This window comes from Hypanus sabinus, chromosome 7, assembly GCF_030144855.1.
Source record: "Hypanus sabinus isolate sHypSab1 chromosome 7, sHypSab1.hap1, whole genome shotgun sequence".
NCBI lineage: Eukaryota > Metazoa > Chordata > Chondrichthyes > Myliobatiformes > Dasyatidae > Hypanus > Hypanus sabinus.
In genome coordinates, this window is record NC_082712.1 from 102,215,864 (window position 1) to 102,240,064 (window position 24,201).

At 43.6% G+C, this 24,201-nt stretch overlaps 1 protein-coding gene across 3 annotated transcripts in view; it reads left to right on the plus strand.

Moving 5' to 3' along the window:
• The window catches only part of acadvl (acyl-CoA dehydrogenase very long chain), a 165,167-nt gene that overhangs the window by 88,883 nt on the left and 52,083 nt on the right, over positions 1-24,201 (plus strand). For all 3 annotated transcript variants that reach the window (XM_059975317.1, XM_059975318.1, XM_059975319.1), the window contains 6 exons: positions 7,876-7,980; positions 9,944-10,030; positions 14,833-14,895; positions 18,658-18,759; positions 21,354-21,451; positions 23,752-23,824. In XM_059975317.1, the coding sequence (XP_059831300.1) occupies positions 7,876-7,980; positions 9,944-10,030; positions 14,833-14,895; positions 18,658-18,759; positions 21,354-21,451; positions 23,752-23,824 (528 nt within the window). The remainder of the gene's footprint in view (positions 1-7,875; positions 7,981-9,943; positions 10,031-14,832; positions 14,896-18,657; positions 18,760-21,353; positions 21,452-23,751; positions 23,825-24,201) is intronic.

Here is a 24,201-nt window from a genome sequence, read left to right on the forward strand (position 1 = left end):
GTTCCACCATGGCTGATTTATTATTCTTCTTAAACTCATTCTCCTGTCTGCTCCCCATAACATAAGAAAATAAAAAGTGGGAGCAGGAGTAGGCCATCCGGCCCATCGAGCCTGCCCCACCATTCAATAAGATCCTGGCTGATCTGTCTATAAACTCAGCTCCATTCATCTGCCTTTTCCTCGTAACCCTTAATTCCCCTACTATGTAGAAATCTGTCTACAAATCCCATTTCCAGAAAAGTTGGAATATTTTCCAAAATGCAATAAAAACAAAAATCTGTGATATGTTATTTCACGTGAACCTTTATTTAACTGACAAAAGTACAAAGAGAAAAGTATCAATAGTTTTACTGACTAACTTAATTGTATTTTGTAAATATACACAAATTTAGAATTTGATGGCTGCAACACACTCAACAAAAGTTGGGACAGAGGCATGTTTACCATTGTGTTACATCACCTTTCCTTTTAATAACACTTTTTAATCGTTTTGCAACTGAGGATACTAATTGTAGTAGATTTGCAATTGGAAATTTTGTCCATTCTTGCTTGATTTAAGACTTCAGCTGCTCAACAGTCCGTGGTCTCCGTTGACTGATTCTCCTCTTCTTGATGCGCCATACATTTTCAATCTGGACTGGCAGCAGGCCAGTCAAGCACACACACTCTGTGTCTACAAAGCCACGCTGTTATAGCCTGTGCAGAATGTGGTCTGGCATTATCCTGCTGAAATAAGCATGGACATCCCGGGAAGAGATGTCATCTTGATGGCAACATATGTCTCTCTAAATTCCTAATATACGCCTCAGAGTCAATGGTACCTTCACATACATGCAACTCACCCATGCCATGGCCACCTATACCATCACAGATGCTGGCTTTTTCACCTTTCGCTGATAACAATCAGAATGGTCATTTTCATCTTTGGCACAGAGAACTTGACGCCTGTTTTTTCCAAAAACTAGCTGAAATGTGGACTCATCTGACCACAACACACGGTTCCACAGGCCCAGAGAACTCGCTGGCGTTTCTGCATAGAGTTGATGTATGGCTTCATCCTTGCATAATACAGTTTCAAGTTGCATTTCTGGATGGAGCGACGGACTGTGTTAAGTGACAATAGTTTTCCGAAGTACTCCCGAGCCCAGGTGGCTATAATTGTCACAGTAGCACGACGGTTTCTTAGGCAATGCCGCCTGAGGGCTCGAAGATCACGCGCATTCAACAGTGGTTTCTGACCTTGCCCTTTACACACTGAGATGTCTCTGAATTCTCTGAAACTTTTTACTGTAGATGTTGAAAGACCTAAATTCTCTGCAATCTTGTTTTGGGAAATGTTCCTTTTGAACTGACTAACAATTCTCTCACGAATTCTGGCACAAAGGGGTGAGCCACAACCCATCCTTGCTTGCAAAGACTGAGCCGTTGACAGACGCTACTTTTATACCCAGTCATGATACCTCACCTGCTACCAATTAGCCTGCTTAATGTGGAGTCTTCCAAACCGGTGTTACTTGAATATTCTGTGCACTTTTCAATCTTATTTTAATTCTGTCCAACTTTTGTTGAGTGTGTTGCAGTCATCAAATTCTAAATTTGTGTATATTTACAAAATACAATTAAGTTGGTCAGTGAAACTATTGATAATCTTTTCTTTGTACTTTTGTCAGTTAAATAAAGGTTCACGTGAATTAACATATCACAGATTTTGATTAGGGATAAGATCAGGGCAAATGGGGTTTGTAACTGAATCTTAAATATGTTTAATGAAGAAGCCTCAACTGCTTCCCTGGGCAGAGAATTCCACAGATTTACCACTCTGGGAAAAACAGTTTCTCCTCATCTCCATCCTAAATCTCCTCCTGTGAATCTTGAGGCAATGTCTCCTAGTTCTAGTCTCACCTACAAATGGAAACAACTTTCCTCCTTCTATCTTATTTATCCCTTTCAAAATTTTTGTATGTTTCTATAAGATCCACGCTCATTCTTTGTATTTCCAGAGAGTATCGTCTAAAATCAACCTGGTGAACCCCCTCTGTACTGCCTCCAAAGCCAGTATATCCTTCCTCAAGTATGGAGACCAGAACTGCACACAGTACTCCAGGTGCAGCCTCACCTGTATACTTGCAGCATGACCTCCCTGCTCTTGATTCAATTCTTCTAGCATTGAAGGCCAACATTCCATTTGCCTTCTTAATAACCTGTTGTACCTGCAAGCCAACTTTTTGCGATTCATGAACAAGCACTCTCAAGTCCCTCTGCACAACAGCATGCTGCAATCTTTCACCATTTAAATAATAATCTGCTCTTCTATTATTCCTTCCAAAGTGGATGATCTCGCATTTACCAATGTCGTGTTCCATCTGCCAGATCTTGGCCCACTCACTTGACCTGTCTATATCCCTCTGCAGACTCTCCACATCCTCTATACAATTTGCTTTTCCATTCAGTTTAGTGTCATTAGCAAATTTTGCTATGCCACACTCAGTCCCTCTTCCAAATCATCAATGTAAATGGTAAACAGCTGCAGGCCCAGCACCGACCCCTGCAGCACCCCACTCACCACTGACTGCCAACCGGAGAAACACCCATTTATACCAACTCTCTGCCTTCTATTGGTTAACCAATCCAGTATCCATGCCAATACACTTCCTCCGACTCCATGCATCTGTAATTTATTTATAAGTCTCTTGTGCAGCACCTTATCGAATGCCTTCTGGAAAACCAAGTTTAGGGGAGACATCAGGGGTAAGTTTTTTACACAGAGGTTTGTGAGTGCCTGGAATGACTTGCCAGGGATGGTGGTGGAGGCTAAAACATTAGGGGTATTTAAGAGCCTCTTGGACAGGGACATGGATGAAAAAAAAATAGAAGGTTATGGGGTAGTGTGGGTCTAGTACTTTTTTTAAGGATTGTATGGGTTGGCACAACATGGAGGGCTAAAGGGCCTGTACTGTGCTGTAGCGTTCTATGGTTATACAACATCCACCTATTACCCTCTATCCACTGCACTCATAATGTCCTCAAAGGACTCCAGTAAGTTTGTCAAACAGGACCTGCCCTTTCTGAATCCATGCTGTGTTTATTTAATGGAACCACTCCTTTCTAAATGTTTCGCTATTTCTTCCTGAATGACGCTTCAAGCGTTTTCCCAACTACAGATGTTAAGCTAACTGGCCTATAGTTCCCTGTCTTTTGCCTACATCCTTTTTTTAAAAAGTGGCATGACATTTGCTGTCTTCCAATCCTCTGGGACCTGCCCAGAATCTGGAGAGTTTTGATAAATGATTACCAACATGTCTACTATAACCGCCACCAATTGCCTCAGCACCCCGGGATGCATCCCATCAGGACCAGGTGGCTTATCCACCTTCAGGCCCTCTAGTTTGCTCATCACTAGCTCTTTAGTAACAGAGATTTTATTAAGGTCCTCACCTCCCATTTTGTCCATAACATCCTCAGGCATTTCCTTATCACCCAATGTCAACTTGCCCTTCTCATCTTCCAAGGAACCTGTGTTGACTTTAGCCACCCTCTTCCACTTTATATATTTATAAAAGCTTTTGCTATCTGTTTTTATATTTTGTGCTAATTTACCTTCATACTCTATCTTCCCTTTCCTTATTTCTTGTTTAATTGTTCTTTGTTGCTTTTTAAAGTTTTCTAATCCCACTACTCTTCACAACTTTGTACACATAAGCTTTTTATTTGATACTATCTTTTATTTCCTTAGTTATCCAAGGCTGGCTCTCCCCACACTTACTGTCCTTACTTTTGAGCACTGTGAAAAATCTCTTTGAAAGTATTCCACTGTTCCTCAACTGTCCTACCAAATAGCCTGTGCTCCCAATCCACATTAGCCAACTCTTCCCTCATCCTATTGTAGTCTCCCTTGTTCAAGCATAATACACTGGTTTTAGATCTAACTATTTCATCCTCCGCCTGTATGCGAAATTCAATCATACTATGATCACTCTTTCCAAGAGGATCCCTGACTACGAGATCATTAATCTTACCTGTCTCATTGCACAGGACTAGATCTAAGATAGTATTTTCCCTTTTAGGTTCACTAACATGCTGCTCAAGAAAGACATCACAGATGAATTCTATGAAGTCCTCTTCAAGACTTCCTTGACCAACCTGATTCACCCAATCTATGTGGAAGTTAAAATTCCACACGACAACTGCTGTTCCATTCTTACAAGCCTCAGTTATTTCTTGGTTAATTGCCTCTGCCACTGAAATATTTTTATTAGGTGGCCTATAGACAACACCCACCAGTGATTTTTTTTTCACCATTACTACTGTATTCTTAATCTCTACCCAGATGGACTCAACATTCTGCTCCATAGATCTTATATCGTCTCTCACAATTGCCCTGATCTTATCCCTAATCAAGGGCGCCACCCCACCTCCTTTGCCTTCCTGCCTGTCTTTCCATATTACCTGATACCTTGGAAATTTAATTCCCAGTCATCTCCACCTTGCAACTAGGTTTCTGTAATGGCCACTAAATCATATGCCTTGGTACTGATCTGTGCCACAAGTTCACTAACCTTGTTTCTAATACTACGGGCATTTAGATAAAGTGCCCTTATGCTCATTGTCCTTTTAGAATCTAGTGACCTATGAGATTTTTGTTTTTTACTTTTATGCACTCTACTCTTTTTTCTTCACTATCTCTAGCTTTGGTCTCTACATAACTTTCCCCTTCTTTTCTGTGTGTGTTCCCATCCCCCTGCCATATTAGTTTAAAACCTCCCCAACAGCACTAGCAAACAATCTCCCTAGGACATTGATCCCAGCCCTGCCCAGATGCAGACTGCCTGGATGGAACTGCTCCCACCTCCCCCAGAAGTAGTTCCAATCCCCCAAGAATCTGAAACCCTCCCTCCTGCACCACCGCTCAAGCCACATATCCATTCCCACTAATTACGTAGCTATCAAACTCTGCTTTAAATATACCCAGTGACTTGGTCTCCACAGTTAATTGTGGCAATAAATTCATCACCCTCTGGTTAAAGAAATTCCTCCTCATCTCATTCTAAAGGGACATCCTTATATTCTAAGGCTGTGCCCTATAGTCCTAAACTCCCCCTCTATTGGAAAGAACCTCTTCACATCTACTCTGTCTGGGCCTTTATATATTCGATAAATTTCAATGAGATTCCCCCATCATTCTTCTAAACTCCAATGAGTACAGGCCTAGAGCCATCAAACATTCCTCATATGTTAACCCTTTCATTCTCTCAAACTCCTTTGGTCCCTCTGCGATGTCAAAGAACAATACAGCACAGTACAGACCATTCGGCCCACAATGTTGTGCCGACCCTTAAACCCTGCCTCCCATATAACCCTCCACCTTAAATTCCTCCACATGTCAGCATATCCTTTCTAAGATGAGAGGTCTAAAACTACTTGTAATACTCCAAATACAGTCTGACCAAAGCCTTATAAAGCCTTAGCGTTATATTCTTGTTTTTCGATATTTTAGTCCTCTTGAAATGAATGCTAACATTATATTTGCTTTCCTTACCACAGATTCAACCTGCAAATTAAACTTTAGCGAGGACTCACAAGTCCCTTTGCAGCTCAGATTTTTGAGTTTGCTGTCTGTTTAGAAAATAGTCTATGCCTTTATTCCTTCCATCGAAGGACTGAAGTGGCAGGTGCAGGGGAACACTGCGTCCTGCAGCCTGTACCCCACACTTGCAGACAAATTAGCATGGTGACCTCTCATATGTGATGCTCCATCTGTTGCACAAGAAATCATGTTCCTAATCGGAATACTTTTATCCTTAATATACATCTGAGCTTGTAGATGGATTCTCTTTTGATATTTGTTTTAAAGTTTTTACAAAACTGAATCTTCATGAACATTTTCATTTTGATAATCTGTACGTATGCCATTAGCAATGCCTCATCGTCTTTCACAGTTGACTCAACCAGTTATAACCCAAATTCTGTTTTTTGGAGTTGATACTCAATGTCTTCACTCGTTTAATCAATACGACAAGCTACAGAGTTACAAACTCAGAGGAATTAGTTTTAAGATACTGGTATCCATTGTGAGAACAGTTTTGAGCACTTCTGATACGGCAGGCATTATTAAGGCTGACTTATACTTGTGCGTCGCATCGGTGCCGTAGGAAACACGTACTACCCTACGCTGTAGGGTGACGTGCACCTCTCCAGAAAAGTTGCTCACACGTCGCGGCAACGCAGACCGCAACAACTGTGATTGGTCCACTTGGTAGCTTCGCATTTCCGGTTGCTTCTTCTCCGCCATGTCTGTAGGCTATGCGTACACCGATGCAAAATAGATGAACCAAATCGTCAGATCTACCTGCCGACATGCAGAAATGTTTGAAATGCATTTCCTCGTCCATGTCTCTCATGAAGAAACTCAATACATTGGCATAGAAACCCCACCGCCAACTAGCATTTTAGCGCACACCAACGCACTATGGTGTAGAGTGACGCAGAAGTGAAAGTCAGGGCTACAGCATAGCCCGTACACACAAGTATAAATCAGCCTTTAGTGTTTCACCAATTGTATGAGATTTTCCAAACTTTGCTATCATTTTGGAAATGTTATAAGAAGCAATGAGACCTTTATCAAGGTAATTTTTAGCTTTATTGGCAAATGACTCAAGTGTGTAATGCTTTTCAAATGCTTCTTTCATCTTCTGGAGCTGGGTAATACCATAAGTAGCCTTTTCAGGGTGTCTTTTATGGAAGTGTTCCTGCAAGCTTGATGGTTTTGTGGCTTCATTAGACAGTACAGTATTACAAACAAGACATACTGATATGTCACTGATCTGATTGGAACAGAACAAAACCATACTGCAGGAATGTAACATTGTATTGACGCACTTTTGTAATTTGTTTCTTAGCAGGATTAGAATTCAAGGTTTCAGTGCCTTTGTGCTTGTGGAGATTTCACTATACGTATTTATCCATCATTAATGGGGTTTAATTAAAATAAAAGACTAACACAAACTGGGAATACCTATCAGATGATGATGACAGCACAGGGTTGACACGGATGGAACGATGGTAGTGGCACGCAAAGGAACAGCAAGGCAAAGGGGAAGACGATCACAACAGCAAAAATTACGTGACAGGGATTCAGACTGGAATCTGAATGTCGGTTGGGATAGAGCTGGTGTTACCTTTATACTATTCCAGTCAGCACAATTGACCAATCATTTAAGGTCTCATTATCCCCAAAGGTGGTTCTTGACCACACAGATGAAACTGAGGTTGCTTTGACCACCTCAAGAAGTATCCGTGGGGTTGGCAGGTTCACTGATTGGCTCTATTTTCCTGTTTGGTTCCAGCCAGCATTGTATTGTTATACAACTTGTTTTCTCTAGATCTGTGGAGAGAAGGTTGAGAGGGTGTACTTGACTTGCCAAATGTTAAGTTACGTGAACTCATTCTGTGCCATGAGTCAATGGGAACTGTTGGGCTGGTTGTTAATTTATGTATCTCAATAGATTGGTAAAGTCGGATGAGATTGCTGAGTTTTAGACGTGTCATGATGTCAAGTGCTCACCGTCTGCGGAGCTATGGTTCTTCCTGTGTTCCAGTGCCTTAGCCTTTTGTTTTTGCAAGTACCTGCTCTACTAACAGTCAGTCAGATCTCATGCCTCAAGTTAGGGTGCCCCCAAGAATCTTGAATGCCCTCTGATGACACCTTAGGACATGTAACCACCCCCAATGGGAATCACTGCTCTCTGTAAGACAACCTCCCTCTGACATCCACTTTATCCTTCCCTTTGGAGCGGAAACACTCCAATAGTTTACAGAATAACACTCAATCCGATCTGTGGATGTATGCGGTAATCTCAGACTATTTCTGCCTTTTAGGTTGACCATGCTGCAAACCGCACCCAGTTTGGGAACAAGATCTACAACTTTGGTGCCATCCAGGAGAAGGTTGCCCACATGGCAATGCTGCAGTACGTGACGGAGGTGAGGACAACTGCCACAGGAATGTCAGCTGATCACCAGGGGGTTGCAGATCACCCTTACCCACCTTATTGCTCACAGGAGCTTTCACTAGTCAGGGATTTCTGGGATCCTCTCTGCTAACAAAGTCCTAATTAAAGCATGGCCAACACAATGCAGATATTTAAGGGGAACCTGAGGGGGAACATCTTCATTCAAAGGGTGGTGAGAGTATGGCAGCAGAAGTGCTGGATGCAGATTGCAGCATATAGACCATACGGTTTAGGAATAGAATTAGGTCATTCAACCCATCAAGTCTGCACCACCATTCAATCATGGCTGATTTATCCCTCTCAACACCATTTTTTGCCTTCTCCCTGTAATCTTTGACTCAATTACTAGTCAAGAACCTATCAGCCTCCACTTTAAATATACCCAATCAATTGGCTATCTGTAACAATGAATTCCACAGAGTCACCACTGGGCAAAGAAATTCCTCCTCATCTTAATTCTAAATGGATGTTCTTGTATTCTGAGGCTGTGCCTTCTGGTTCTAGACTCTACCACTATAGGAAGCATCCTCTCCATGTCTGCTACAAATAGACTTCTCAATAATCAGTAGGATTCAATGGAAATCCCCCTTTGTTCTTCTAAACTACAGCGAGTACAGGCCCAGAGCCATCAACTGCTCTGAGCATTTAAGAAAAGTTTGGGTAAGTACCTGGATGGAAGAGGTATGAAGAGCTGTGGTCCCATTATGGGTCGATAGAACGAGACAGACTAACAATTAGGTAGGCACTAGACTTTCTATGACCAGGAAACAGCAACAACAGAACACATAGCAAGTACTGACATGAAACAAATGTGATAAATAACCAGATTAGCAGCAGCATTGATTTGTGTGGGAATAAACAATGTAACAGTGTGGACTGAAGAGGTCATTGACTACTGACCATCTCTGAGGGACTTGTATATGACCAGGACAAAGAGATGGACAGGAATAAACCATTGCAGGCACAACCCTGCCTTTTCTAAAACTGCCTTTTCTAAAAGCTCCCTTCTGGAAAATGCTATAGGGTTGTTAAAACATAATTTTCACACTATCTTAAAAGTTCTTCCCTCCTCCAGCAGTTAGTCTGATCAATTATTCTAGTTAGCTCCCACACCCACCCACCCCCATGTATCTGTTACCCCTGTGATTGAACCCCACTGTAAACATTTTAAACCTCTTTTTCTATTGCTGTTCACATTGGAAATGCACGTTGGCATTTATGTATTTGTACTCATTTTTTTCCTTTCGTACTTTAACCTCTAAATTTATTTTTGTGTAATCCTTTATTCTTTCTAATTGTTGTTTTTTGTTGCATGTGTTGCACCCTGACCAATACACCACAACAAATTCCTAATGCATGTAAATGTATATGGTGAATAAAGTTGATCCTTGAGTCCTCAGAAGGCAGATGGGCCATTGGTTAAATGTGTCATCAGAAGGCTTCATGATCCACTCGATTCTGAGAAACTCTCTCGGCGTTGACAAACCCACGGCATGACGCTCCCTTTAGCACCGCTCCTCCCACAGCACTGTGCTCCTCAGTACCACTCCTGTCACAGTATATTGCCTGCTGGCTCTCCCCCATTACAATGTAACACTCCTTCGTGGGGCCACTCTGACAGTACTGTGTTCCCTCAGCACCACCCCTCCCATGGCATGGCTCTCTTCAGCATCACCTCTGTTACAGTGCATACAATGTGATGCTTTCTGCCCCCCCCCCCCACAGTGCAGCAGCACCCCTTCATGAGGCCACTCTGACAATATTGTACTCCCTCAGCAACTCCCCTCCCCCACAACCAGAATACCCTTGGCGGAAAGTCAGTTAGTATTAGTGCAGGATGTGTGCCGGCATAGTTTTGAAGCAGGCGAGACTGCAAGTCTCTGAGCTACGGTGATTGTCTGTGAGCACTTAATATAAAATTTCTGCCTCCACAGTCCATGGCCTACATGATCAGTGCAAACATGGATTCCGGAGCCACAGAATTCCAGATAGAAGCGGCCATCAGCAAGATCTTTGCCTCTGTGAGTTGTCGTTTGTTTGTTTTGTTCCTGTCCATTATCTGTTACACTTGTAACACTTACCCAAAAGGCTGGTATATGTCTAGGGGAAACGGAGATCCAGCCACTCACCAACCCACCTCCCGTTACGCACAAGTGCTGTGAGAATCGAGTTTATGCCTCGCGCCCGCCAACAGTATCAAACCCACAACAAATACCATTATGAAATACACTTTAAAGAGTTTACTAAAATTAAAAGAGTATTAGGCAATACAATATATATATATATAAGGAAAAAAACAAAAGGCGCCAACTTATCAAAGTTCAGTCTGTTTAGTGCACTCGTTGGAGCTCAACCATCGAACCATTCGACCCTTCGTCGCTTGCCTCCGACTTCCACGTCTTCCACCCCGGACTCCCCGGTGGTCTTCCGAGCGCTCGTCCACCTCCCTCGGCATCTTTCTCCCGACTCCCCTCACACCAAAAACCCGCGAAAACCCCTCCCCTAAGTTCCCAGCCTCACAAGACACAATAACATTCCCCATTGATTAACAAATGAATACAATTACCATATCAGCCATTCTAAAGCGAAACAACGGCGAGAGAAACACTTAACCGACAAAGAAGCATTCCTACTCGTAACAAACCAAAGAAGCCATTTTGAGTAACATACACAGGACATTGTACACACTGCTCTGGTTTAAATCCCAGATTCTCTGCAGGGAATCCTTTGATTTCTTCTCGACCCCAAAAGTATACACAGTGACATTGCCATTTGGGAAAAGAGATTATTGGAAATAAACAGCAGGTGGGGAGAGAGGAAGAGAGTTCTGGAATGACAAGTCATAGTCGAAAGTTACAGTGTAATACATTTGGGCTGAGATGAGGAGAAATTCCCTCTTGTTGAGGCCTGTGGATCTGTGGTATTCTTTTCTCCAGAGCCAGGTGGCTGCAGTAGATATCTAGAAACAAAAAGGCATCAGCGGAGGGAGCAGGAGAATATGGAGATGGCCTGGGACTACTGATGTGTCACAGGGATCAGAGCTGGGTCTGGTGTTTGTCAACTACTTTAATGATTTGGATGATAACGTGGTAAGCAGGTTCTGTGATTTCTATTTATTTATTGAGGTACAGTGCAGACTAGTCTCTTCCAGCCTTCTGAGCCACGCCGTCCCAGCGACCCCTGATTTAATCCAAGCCTAATCACAGGATAATTTACAATGCCCAATTAACCTACTAACCAGTATATCTTTGAACTGTGGGAAGAAATGGGGCACCTGAGGAAACCCACTCAGTCATGGGAGAATCTACAAACTCCTTACAAGCTGTTGCAGGAATTAAATTGTAACGTAAAGCGTTATGCTAACCACTATACTAACGTGCCGCACAAAGACTGGAAGAATTGTGGACAACAAGGAAGGCTATTAAAGCATGCAGCAGGATCTGGACCAGCTGGAAACAGCTGAAAAATAGCAAATGGAATTTAATGCAAACAAGTGTGAGGTGTTACATTTTGGGAGGACAAACCAGAGTAGAACTCGCCCATTGAACAGTAGGATGATGAGGAATGCAGTAGAGCAAAGGGATTTGGGAACTAAAGTCCCTCATTTCTTGAAAGTGGTGTCACAGGTAGATAGGGTGGTAAAGAGAGATTTTGGTACTGTGGTGAACTACCGTAAATTCCGGACTATAAGCCGCTACTTTTTTCCCACACTTTGAACACTGCGGCAACACTGCGGCCTATACTACGGTGCGGCTAATGCATGTTTTTTTTTCATGCTGCCAAAAACATTTTGCCTCGTAACAGTAGACCAATAAAATTGATGAGTAGTTCACAGAGGTCCAATGAAATTGTACGATAAATCAAGCGCACTTTCACAATTAAATTATTGTAAATCAGTCATTTGTACTCACCCTCATCAACATGGAAAACACTTGAAGAAAAGCATATGATGCAGCTTTTAAGTTAAAGGCGATCAATCTGGCGGTTGAAGAAGGAAATCGAGCTGCTGCACATAATCTTGGCATAAATGAATCGATGGTGAGACGGTGGAGACGCCAGCGTGAAGAACTGAGTCAATGCAAAAAGATGACAAAAGCTTTCAGAGGTAATCATAGCAGATGGCCCGAACTTGAAAACTTTCTTGAAGACTGGGTTAACACACAGAGAGCAGGCGGCCGCGATGTTTCCACCATGCAGATCAGACTGAAGGCTAAAGCAATCGCCACCAAAATGAAAATCGAAGATTTTAGAGGTGGGCCATCGTGGTGTTTTAGATTTATGAGACGAAAAGGCCTGTCCGTCAGGGTACGCACGACTCTGTGTCAGCAGCTCCCTCCCGACACCACGAGGAAAAACTTGCTAACTTCTGCACATTCACTCAAAGATAGCGGAGAATTCCATCGGGCCAGATGATATCATAAATATGGATGAAGTACCTTTGACGTTTGACCTGCCTCTCACTCGGACTGTTAATAAAAAAGGTGACTCGTCCATCACACTGAAAACAAGTGGCCATGAGAGAACGCATTTTACTTGTGTTCTGAGCTGCACAGCATCCGGACTAAAGCTTCCACTGATGGTGATTTTTTAAGCGGCTGACAATGAAAGTTCAGTGAAAGCTGCCATCAAGAGTACATACTCAATTCCAGCTGTGATTCCTGGGGGCACCACGAAGTATTTGCAGCCACTGGACATCAGCGTGAACCGGGCATTTAAAGTGGCGCTGCGCGTTGAGTGGGAGGCTTGGATGACGAGCGGCGAGAAATCCTTTACCAAAACAGGACGCATGCGAAGAGCATCTTTAACTCAAGTCTGCCAGTGGATCCTAAATGCGTGGAGCCGTGTCACAACATCCATCATCACCAGCGGGTTTCGAAAGGCTGGACTGCTGCGTGATGAAGAGGACCGCGTGCACTCAAGTGAGAGCGACAACGAAGAGACTGAAGTGAGTGACGAGATCCTGAGGTTGTTCAATTCGGACACTGAAGGACTTTGATGGTTTTAGTGCACAGGAGGAAGATGAAGAAGGCGATCAATAACTTTTCCTGGTAGGCTGCAGTATATATATATTTTTTTTACCAGTCGTTAGGAGATATTGGAATGTTGTTCGTGCACTGTTCAGTAAAAAAGTATATGCAACGTAATTTGTGTGTTACCGATACGTATGTATATTTAAAAGTAGCTGTGTTACAGGCACTGTTCGAAAAAAAGCATTTGCAATATGTATTTGTTTATGTTACCATACGGATTTAATTAAAAGTTAAAAAATCCTCACGTGTAATATCTTTCTGTGTAAATATCTCATATTACAACGTGGGACACCTGCGGCTTAAAATCCGGTGAGGCTTGTACAAGTACAAAATTGATTTTCTTTCTAAAATTAGAGCCTGCGGCTTTTAATCAGGTGCGCTCTGTAGTCCGGAATCTACGGTACATATACCTGTCTGGACACGCTCCCCCCCTCCCCAATGCTGACTGCTCCTGTGGCTCCTCCCACAGACCCTGGTATAAAGGCGATTGAGGCCTGAGCCCTGCCCTCAGTCTCCAGGATGTAGCATGGTGGTCAATTGCTGCTTGTTCTTTCTTCCAGTCAATAAAAGCCGATATCTCGCCTCGCGTCTCAGAGAGTTATTGATGGTGAATCAGGTACATTGGTCTTTATAAATCAGAGTATTGAGTACAGGACAACATGAGTGAATCTGCAGATGCTGGAAATAAAAACACAAAATGCTAGCAGAACTCAGCAGGCCAGACAGCATCTATGGGAGGAGGTAGTGACGATGTTTCGGCTCGAAATGTCGTCACTACTCCTCCCATAGATGCTGTCTGGCCTGCTGAGTTCTGCCAGCATTTTGTGTTTTTATTGAGTACAGGAGTTGGGATATTATCTCAAAGTTGTATATCATTGTTTTTTTTCCTGTCCAGTTTAGGAGGTAGGTGGCAGTCTCAATATCTTGTGCAAAAGGAGGTACTTCTGATGGGCAATACTGATGCAAAGCTGCACTGATAAATTGTTTTCCTCATGAGCTGAATGTAAAAAAAGAACATGACTATAATTTTGAAGGAATCTCTCAAAGTACTGGGAGACCAATATTTGCCCCTCCTCCAACATCACTAAAGAGATGTCCTGAGCCATTGTCAAATAGTAGGTTACTCTGTGTATATTAGTGCCACATTTAACAGAAGAATTCAGTTGGCTCCAAGCATCTTGTGATGTCTTGAAACCATGTGAGGCATCAAAGAAACAGGATTCTTTCCTTCCACACTGCCTCAGCAGGGAAAGTGATTTGCTGTTAGTATCAGCCTTCATTCTGTCTCAAACCAACAACCTAATTGCTTGCCAGTTGTCCCAGAATATTCCATACTACCTCTCCAGCGGTCCCAGGGCATTTTGCACTGCCTCTCCGGCAGCCCCAGGGCATTCTGTGCTGTCTCTCGGGCAGTCCCGGGCATTCCGCACTGCCCCTCCAGCAGCCCCGGGCATTCCTCACTTCCTCTCCAGCAGTCCCACATGCTGCCAATTGATCCTTCCAATGCTTGTGTAAGTTTGGAGATTGGAAAGTTATTAAAATGGGATCCCAGCCTGGAGCTGATGTAGTGGCAGCCTTTTAATCTGTTCGAAAAGAAATCCAGCCATTCCCTCCTACAGAGCTCTCCCATTTTTCTTTTATCCATGTGCCTATGTAAGAGACTCTGAAATCTCCTTCACATCAAAATCTCTGAGGGAGATGCAGGACTGATTTCCACTAGAGAGACTGAGGTAGGGAGGTGGTAGTGATGTAGATGAGATGGTGACTAACCTTACTCACAAATTTTTCCACAGGAAGCTGCCTGGACAGTTGCAGATGAGTGCATCCAACTGATGGGTGGAATGGGCTTCATGAAGGTCAGTGTCAGGGTCTGCATTCGCTCTGCACCCCCCACCACCACCAAACGACAGCTGTCACTCAGGAGTGGATATTCTGTGTAAAACACTGTAAAAGGGGTGTGAATTGTTCAGTTCCACCAGGGTGGGCCCCAGTTTGCATCTCAGTCATCGAGCAGTACAGCCTTCAGCCTATCTTGTCCATGCCAAACTGTTATCCTGTCTAGGACCGGCACCTGGACCAATGAGGTCCTTCCCAAGAACATAAGAAATACAAACCAGCCCAAGCCTCTGAACGCTTCTCTATCATTCAATAAGATCATGAACAGTCTTCCTGCCCCAGCTCTCGATCCTCAATGACCCAATGTCTATTCATCGTCCTTGGATACTGAGGTACTTTAGGAGTGAGAACCCTGAAGTTTCACTAACCTTTTGAGTGTGAAATTTCTTTTGCCCTTCAGTCTTAAGTTGCTGACGTTTTTTACCTTCTCAGCATCTCCCCATTAATCCAAAAACATCATAGAAACAGAAAATAGGTGCAGGAGTCGGCCATTTGGCCCTTCGAGCCTGTATCGCCATTCAGTACGATCATGGCTGATCATCCAACTCTGTACCTGCTTTCTCTCCATACCCCCTGATCCCTTTAGCCACAAGGGCCATATCTTACTCCCTCTTAAATATAGACAATGAACTGGCCTCAACTGTTTCCTGTGGCAGAGAATTCCACAGATTCACCACTCTCCATGTGAAGAAGTTTCTCCTCATCTCGGTCCTAAAAGGCTTCCCCTTTATCCTTAAACTGTGACCCTTCATTCTGGACTTCCCCAATACCGGGAACAATCTTCCTGCATCTAGCCTGTCCAATCCCTTTAGAATTTTATACGTTTCAATAAGATCCCCCCTCAATCTTCTAAACTCCAGCAAGTATAAGCCCAGTCGATCCAGTCTTTCTTCAAATGAAAGTCCTGCCGTCCCAGGAATCAATCTGGTGAACCTTCTTTGTACTCCCTCCATGGCAAGAGTGTCTTTCCTCAGATTAGGGGACCAAAACTGCACGCAATACTCTAGGTGTGGTCTCACCAAGGCCTCGTACAACTGCAGTAGAACCTCCCTGCTCCTGTACTCGAATCCTCTTGCTATGAATGCCAACATACCATTTGCCTTTTTCACTGCCTACTGTATCTGCATGCCCACACTTTCAATGACTGGTGTACAATGACACCCAGGTCTCATTTCCTAATCGGCCACCATTCTGATAATAATCTGTTTTCCTGTTCTTGCCACCAAAGTGGATAACCTCACATTTATCCACATTAAATTGCATCTGCCATGAATTTGCCCACTCACCTAACTTATCTAAGTCACCCTGCATCCTCTTAGCATCCTCCTCACAGCTAACACTGCCGCCCAGCTTCGTATCATCCGCAAACTTGGAGATGCTGTATTTAATTCTCTTGTCTAAATCATTAGTATATATTGTAAACAACTAAGGTCCCAGCACTGAGCCTTGCGGTACCCCACTAGTCACTGCCTGCCTTTCTGAAAAGGTCCCGTTTATTCCCACTCTTGGCTTCCTGTCTGCCAACCAATTCTCTATCCACATCAATACCATACCCCCAATACCATGTGCTTTAAATTTGCACACTAATCTCCTGTGTGGGACCTTGTCAAAAGCCTTTTGAAAATCCAAATATATCACATGCACTAGAACTCCCCTATCCATTCTACTAGTTACATCCTCAAAGAATTCTATAAGATTCGTCAGACATGATTTTCCTTTCACAAATCCATGCTGACTTTGTCTGATGATTTCCAAATGTGCTGTTATCACATCTTTGATAACTGACTCTAGCATTTTCCCCACCACCGATGTCAGGCTAACCGGTCTGTAATTCCCTGGTTTTTCTCTCCCTCCTTATTTAAAAAGTGGGGTTACATTAACCACCCTACAATCCTCAGGAACTATCATTCATTCTTCTAAAAGCCAGTGAGTACTCTACCCAAAAGATTCATCACCTTGACAGTGTGGCACCATCCTGACACATCGCAGATCAAGACGGTAAAGGTATCATCAAGGATGCTATCAGCAATCTGCTTTTCTCCCCAGTAGAAGATACAGGAGCTCAAAGACATACGAGGGGTGATTGATAAGTTCATGGCCTAAGGTAGAAGGAGATGAGTTCTGCAGCTCATGTAGGTCAACTCTTTGATTATGCAGAAAGTTTGTTAACTCATCAGTTAATAACATCGGGGTGATTGACAAATTCATGGCCTAAGGTAGAAGGAGATGAGTTATTAACTTCAAACTTTCTGCATAATCACTCAAAGAGTTGACCTACGTGTGTGTAACGAGAGCTGTATAACTCATCGCCTTCTACCTTAGGCCACGAACTTATCAATCACACCTGCTGTGGACACTTTCTGGATGTCCAAGATTCGTATGCTCCACGGCCACTGGAGGGGACTGTGTTGAAAAAATAACTGCTAGGTTTTCTAAAATTGACTCCTACCTTAGGCTATGAACTTTTCAATCACCCCTCGTACTCAAGAACAGTTTCTTCCCAACTGCTATCAAACTTGAAGAGAGGGGAGAGGAGGAGAAGCGAGGAAGAGGAAAAGAGAAAAAGAACAACTTTGTCACATACATTTAAAAATACAGTGTAATGTATCATTTGCATCAACGACCAACACCATCCCAGGATTTGCTGGGGACAGCTTACAAGTGCTGCCATGCTTCCAACCTCAACATGGCATGGTTACAACTGACTAACCCTAACCCCTCACTTCTTTGGAATGTGGGAGGAAACAGGAGCACCCAGTGGAAACTCGTGTGGTCACAGGGAGGACATGCAAACTCTTTACAGATAGCACCAGCAATTGAACTCTGATCACTGGCACTGTAAAGCATTATGCCAACTGCTACACTACCATACTGCCTGTACCTGTCACCTCTTTCACATCCCCTTCCCAAACTCAAATCCTTAATTCTACCTCTTCTGTTGTCACTTTAGCATTTCTTTTTGCACGACTTCAGTTTACACGACTATTCTTTGCACCACCTTAATTTACACGACTGCACTTCCTCAGTTTATCCGACCATGCACTCCCTCTGTTTACACAGCTATTCTTTGCATTACCTCAACTTACACAATTACTCTTTGCACAACCTCAGTTTCCATTGCCTATTCTTTGCCACAGTCCATTGATTATATGCACCAGTCTCTTTACTGTTAGCATGTGTGAGCTTCATGTGAGTAAGAAATTTCATTGTGGCAGATTAGCATCACACTTTGCAGCTCCAGCATTCGGGTTTCACTGTCTGTAAGGAATTTGTATGCCCACCCTGTGACTGCATGGGTTTCCTCTGGATGCTTTTGCTTCCTACCACATCCCAAAGACACATGGGTTCGGGTGAGTAAGTTGTGGATGTGGTATGTTGGCGGTGGAAGCATGGTGACAATTGCAGGCTGCTAAGCTCATCCTCAGACTCTAGTCGTTGACACAAATGACGCATTTCACTGTATGGTTTCACATTTAGACGTACACGTGAACATCTTTAACCTTAATCTTACCACTGTAAAATCTGCTTAAGCATCATAAATAACTCAAAGGCCTTTCACATTAGTTTGAGCATGTACCAGAAACCAGTGGGTGGAGGGACACAGGGATCCCTGTGGGCAGTGGTCCACAGAGTTAACATCAGGGAGACAGCAGGGGAATTTGAAGGTGAGCTTTATGATTGCATGATGCAGTGATTTAGAAATCTATCCTAACTTCTTTCAGGATGCTGGGGTCGAGCGAGTAATGAGAGATCTCCGAATCTTCCGTATTTTTGAGGGGACAAATGATATTCTTCGCCTCTTTGTTGCGCTGAATGGTATTCAGGTAGGTACTGGTTAAACTGTAGAGTGGGACCAAGAGTCTTCTTACCTGCTGGCACTGGGAAACCCTAGGGAGCATAGTAGCTTTGTCTTATCTACTGTAATTGTTATTGGTGCTTAGATCCCAAATGTTCCATCGATACATGGCTGTGGTAGGGTTGCTGCAGTTTTACCATAAGACTATAAGAAATAGGAGCAAATTAGGCCAATCAGCCTGTCAAGTCTGCTCCACCATTCAAACATAGCTGATTTATTTTCCCTCTGCCGCCTTCCTGTAACCTTTGACTCTCTTACTAATCAGGAACCTATCAACCTCCACTTTAAATGTACCTAATAACTTGGCCTCCACAGCCACCATGGCAATGAACTCCACAGATTCACCACCTCTAGAAAAAGAAATTCCTCCTCATCTGTATTCTAAAGGAACATCCATGTATTCTGAGGCTGGGTCCTCTAGGTACCAAAATCCTTTTAATCAATTGTACTTTCCTGAAGCATTGTTCACTTACCCCTCACAACTGGATTTGGTTACTTTGGTAAAACTTTGAGTGATATGTCTGTCCTCATCCTCTTTATTTGTGATGAGTAACCAGCTGGAACTAGAACCCATGCATTGACTTTGCAACTACAATGGTTTAGTGTGTATGTAATTTCAGAGGTGGAAGGTCAAGAGATTTAAACCTGGAGTAACCCACATAAAATGCTGGAGGAACTCAGAGGTCAGTCAGTATCTGTGGAAAGGAGAAGAAAGAGTACAAGCTAGCCCATCCTTTCTACTCTTCCCCCTACTCCCACCTTATTTTATAGCTTCTGTCCCCTTCCTTTCCTATCCTGATAAAGAGTCTTGGCCTGAAACGTCAACTGTTTATTCTCTTTCATAGATACTGCCTGACCTGTTGTGTTCCTCTCCCAGTTCGTATGTTGTTCTGGACTTCCAGCATTGGCAGAATCTCTTGTATTTAGAAGTTAAAACCTGTCCGGGAACAAAATCTGGGAGGGGTGGGCCAGAGTGAATTAGTGTTAACTGTTTCCAGAGGAGAAGGTGGGTACCCAGAGAACGTGAAATTAAGGGGGTCAGCAAAAGAACCAGAGGGGAGAGGAGGGGAAGCTTTCTCCAAGGTGTTGTGGTTGGGGACATGCTACCTGGGAGCGGATTCATCAAGGAATTCCAGAAGGGAATTGGTGGGGAAACACTGGAAAGGGAAACATGCTCAAGAGTTCGATCACAGAGCTAACATTGGCTTGATGAACAGAATGGATATAATTCAGTCGTGGGAGATGTGGCCCAACAGATGGAGGAGCGGAAACAGTGTGGAGGACATTCGCTGACATACAGAGCTGAGGACTGAATGTGATACACACTATAGTTGAAAGGCCTATTTAGGATCAAGCAATTGTTAGCACCATTCAGTCCCTTAATGCCAGAGTGATGAGCTAGAGGGAGATACAGGGGATGTATGATCTTTGAATTCTCTCATGAGACAACCATCTTTGTTGGGCGCAAGTGATTCATGGGTGTTTGCATATAAGCCTCTCAGTACTGGGGATGACCAGCAACGGGCAGGAAACAAGGCAGTGAGCTATGGCCCAGTATAGACTTCCGCTAGCTGCTCCTCCCAGGCAACAAATGATTCCCAGGTCCCCAGTGAGTTCACCTCTTAGACCATCGTCAAGGAGCTGAGTGAAGTAAGATGCCCTGGTCACCAAGTAACGAAGGCCCCAGTACAAGGAGGGGCAATCATTGAAAAGCTTGGTCCAAAATATCGACTGTTTATTTCCCTCCTTAGATGCCTCCTGACGTAATGAATTCCCCTCTCAGTTTGTGTGTGTTGTTTTGGATTTCCAGCATCTGCTGAAATTCAGTCCACTTATTTGAATGGCAAAGGGCTTTTGGAATTTTCCTACCTGAATCCTCCTGACCTTTGGCACTCGAGAGCTTTCAAGTGTGTATCAGGCTCTCCACTCCTTACCCATCCAGTCACTGAGGCAGCGAAATGGTCTAGCAAGTTGAAGCTGCCACCCTACTCCAGCAACCAGAGTCGATCCTGACCTTCAGTGCTGTCTCTGTGAGGCTGCACATTAGAATTAGGAGGATCTCAGAGTAGGTTAAAAGTTCAGCACATCATGGGCTGAAGGGCCTGTGGTATGCTGTATTGTTCTGTGTTCTCTGGTCTCCCTGTGAGACCAGTTTCCTCTCCCAAAGGTGTTAACTACCGACTGTAAATGACCCTGGGTGGTTGGAGAGTCAGGTGGAATTGATGGGGCTGTGAGAGAGAAAACAGGTTACAGAGAAAAACTGGAGGAATGGGACTGATGGGATTGCTCTAAGAGCTGGCGTAGGTTCAGTGGTTCAAGTGGCCTCCTATGTTGTAAACCAAAATCACTAGTCACAGCTACCAGTCTTTGCCACACCCGACTCTGGAAAACCCATGGTTTTCAACTTACCTTGTCTTCCATACGTCTCCCAGTGACTACCCTGTCTCTGCCTCCTGTTCTGATGTACTTTCACCATCTGCTGGACCAGCTATGCCCACAGGGTTTGTAGGGAAGGTGCTTGCTCAGAGAAAGGGCTAATGGTCTTCCTACTGGTGCACACAGAATGCTGGAAACTACCTGAAGGGGCTGCAGCAGGCACTGAAGAATCCTGTGGGGAACGCCACCCTGCTGATGAGCGAAATCAGCAAGCGGGCACGAAGGTGAGTAACCTTGCAGCACCAGCATTTGGTGATCAGTTTTCAATTCCTGCTGCTGTCTGACCATGTGGGTTTCTTCCCACAGTCCAAACTCATTAGGGTTAGTAAGTTGTGGGCATGCTATGTTGGTGTGGCAACACTTGTAACACTGGTCCAGTAGACATTTAGACTGTGTTGGTCATTGACACAAATAATGCATCTCACTGTGTTTTGCTGTACATGTCACAAATAAAGGTTACCTATATAAAGCTGATCAACCTGTCATATTGTGAAAATCTATGAACATTCAAAACGAATGCAGATACTAGAGATCTGAAAATAAAACAAACTTTGGAAAAATAGTGATTGGACAGCATCTGTGGAAAGAGAAGCAGAAGTTGAAGCTCTTGACACAACTGAGTTCATGTTGTTGTTGTTAATGCAGCAGTAGTAGTAGCTTCAGCAGTGGCAGCAGTATCAGTAGTAGTAGCAGTAGTAGCAACGGTAGTATCAGCAGTAGTACCAGTAGCAATGGTAGTAGTAGCAGTAGTAGCAACGGTAGTATCAGCAGCAGTAGTAGCAGTAGCAATGGTAGTAGTAGCAGTAGTAGCAACGGTAGTATCAGCAGCAGTAGTAGCAGTAGCAATGGTAGTAGTAGCAGTAGTAGCAACGGTAGTATCAGCAGCAGTAGTAGCAGTAGCAATGGTAGTAGTAGCAGTAGTAGCAACGGTAGTATCAGCAGCAGTAGTAGCAGTAGCAATGGTAGTAGTAGCAGTAGTAGCAACGGTAGTATCAGCAGCAGTAGTAGCAGTAGCAATGGTAGTAGTAGCAGTAGTAGCAACGGTAGTATCAGCAGCAGTAGTAGCAGTAGCAATGGTAGTAGTAGCAGTAGTAGCAACGGTAGTATCAGCAGCAGTAGTAGCAGTAGCAATGGTAGTAGTAGCAGTAGTAGCAACGGTAGTATCAGCAGCAGTAGTAGCAGTAGCAATGGTAGTAGTAGCAGTAGCAATGGTAGTAGTAGCAGTAGCAACGGTATTAGTCAGTAGTAGCAATGGTAGTATCAACAGTAGTACCAGTAGCAACGGTAGTATCAGCAGTAGTACCAGTAGCAATGGTAGTAGTAGCAGTAGTAGCAACGGTAGTATCAGCAGCAGTAGTAGCAGTAGCAGTGGTAGTAGTAGCAGTAGCAATGGTAGTAGTCAGTAGTAGCAATGGTAGTATCAACAGTAGTACCAGTAGCAATGGTAGTATCAGCAGTAGTACCAGTAGCAACGGTAGTATCAGCAGTAGTACCAGTAGCAACGGTAGTAGTAGCAGTAGTAGCAATGGTAGTATCAACAGTAGTACCAGTAGCAATGATAGTAGTATCAGTAGTAGTAGCAGTAGTAGCAATGGTAGTATCAGCAGTAGTACCAGTAGCAACGGTAGTAGTATCAGTAGTAGTAGCAGTGGTAGCAATGGTAGTATCAATAGCCTCCCCCTCCCCAAGGTCCCATGGGGATCAGTGCCCTCATTTCAAAGGTAATTCTTTGAGCCAGGGGCATTTCTGGTTTGACTTTGGTGCCCTTTCATGCCCTTTCTTGTATGAGATGTTGGTGAGGCCAAATTTGAAGTATGGTGTGTAATTCTAGTCACCTATCCACAGGAAAAAAATCAATAAATCAAAAGAGTACAGGGAAAATGTGCAGGGATGTTGACTGGGCTCTGGGGACCTGAGTAATACAGAAAGGCTGAATAGGTTAGGGCTTTATTCCCTAGAGCGTAGGGGAATGATGGAAGATTTGATAGAGGTATAAAAAAATTCTCAGGGTTAGATAGGGTAAATGCATCAGGCTTTGTCCACTGAGGATGGGTGACACAAGAACTAAAGGTTAAGGGTGAAAGAAAAAAATATTTAAGAAGAACCTGCAGGGGAACTTGTACACTCAGAGGGATGTGAGAGTGTTAAACAAGCTGCCAGCTGAAATGGTTGACGTGGCTTTGATTTCTACATTGAAGAGAAATCAATATGTATATAGATGTATATGTATATAGATGGGAGGGTTATGGCGGGCAGATCAATGGAACTAGCAGAATAACCTTGCACAGACTAGGTGGGCTGAAGGGCCTGTTTTAATGCTGTAGTGCTCTATGACTGTTAAGCAGACAATAATTTCAGCTCCTGAGAAAAGCTGGAGTAAGTCAAAATATCGTGCAAGGCTGGTGCAGAAGTGACTCAGTAACTGAGTTGACATTGGTTCTTTGAGGCAGGTATGAATATAAGATCATCACAGTTCTCACACACTACCCTTTATAAACCATTCTTCCTTTGTCTGTCTTCGTAGGAAAGTCGGACTGAGCACCGGCGTCAACCTGAATAATGTTGTACATCCAGAGTTACAGGAGAGTGGTGATCTGGTGAGTATGTGACTATCAGTGCAATGTTGCATGCAGTCTAACAGAATGATCTGTCTCGGGATGGCACATAAAGTGTTTCATTGCATCTTGGTAAAATAATTACTGCATACTGAGATCAGCTGCCCCACCTCCCCATCAGAATGGCTCTGTCACACTGACCCATACCAATAATGGCCTGCCTTCAATGGTTTCATTCAGTATCAGACAATGTGTACAATATACAACCTGAAATTCTTACTCTCCATAGATGTCCACAAAACATTAGAGAAACCCCAAAGCATGAATTACAGAGGAAATGTAGGAAACCCCAAATACCCTCCCTCCTCCCTCCCGAGCACAAGCAAAATCATTAACTCACACCCTCCTCTCTCCCCATT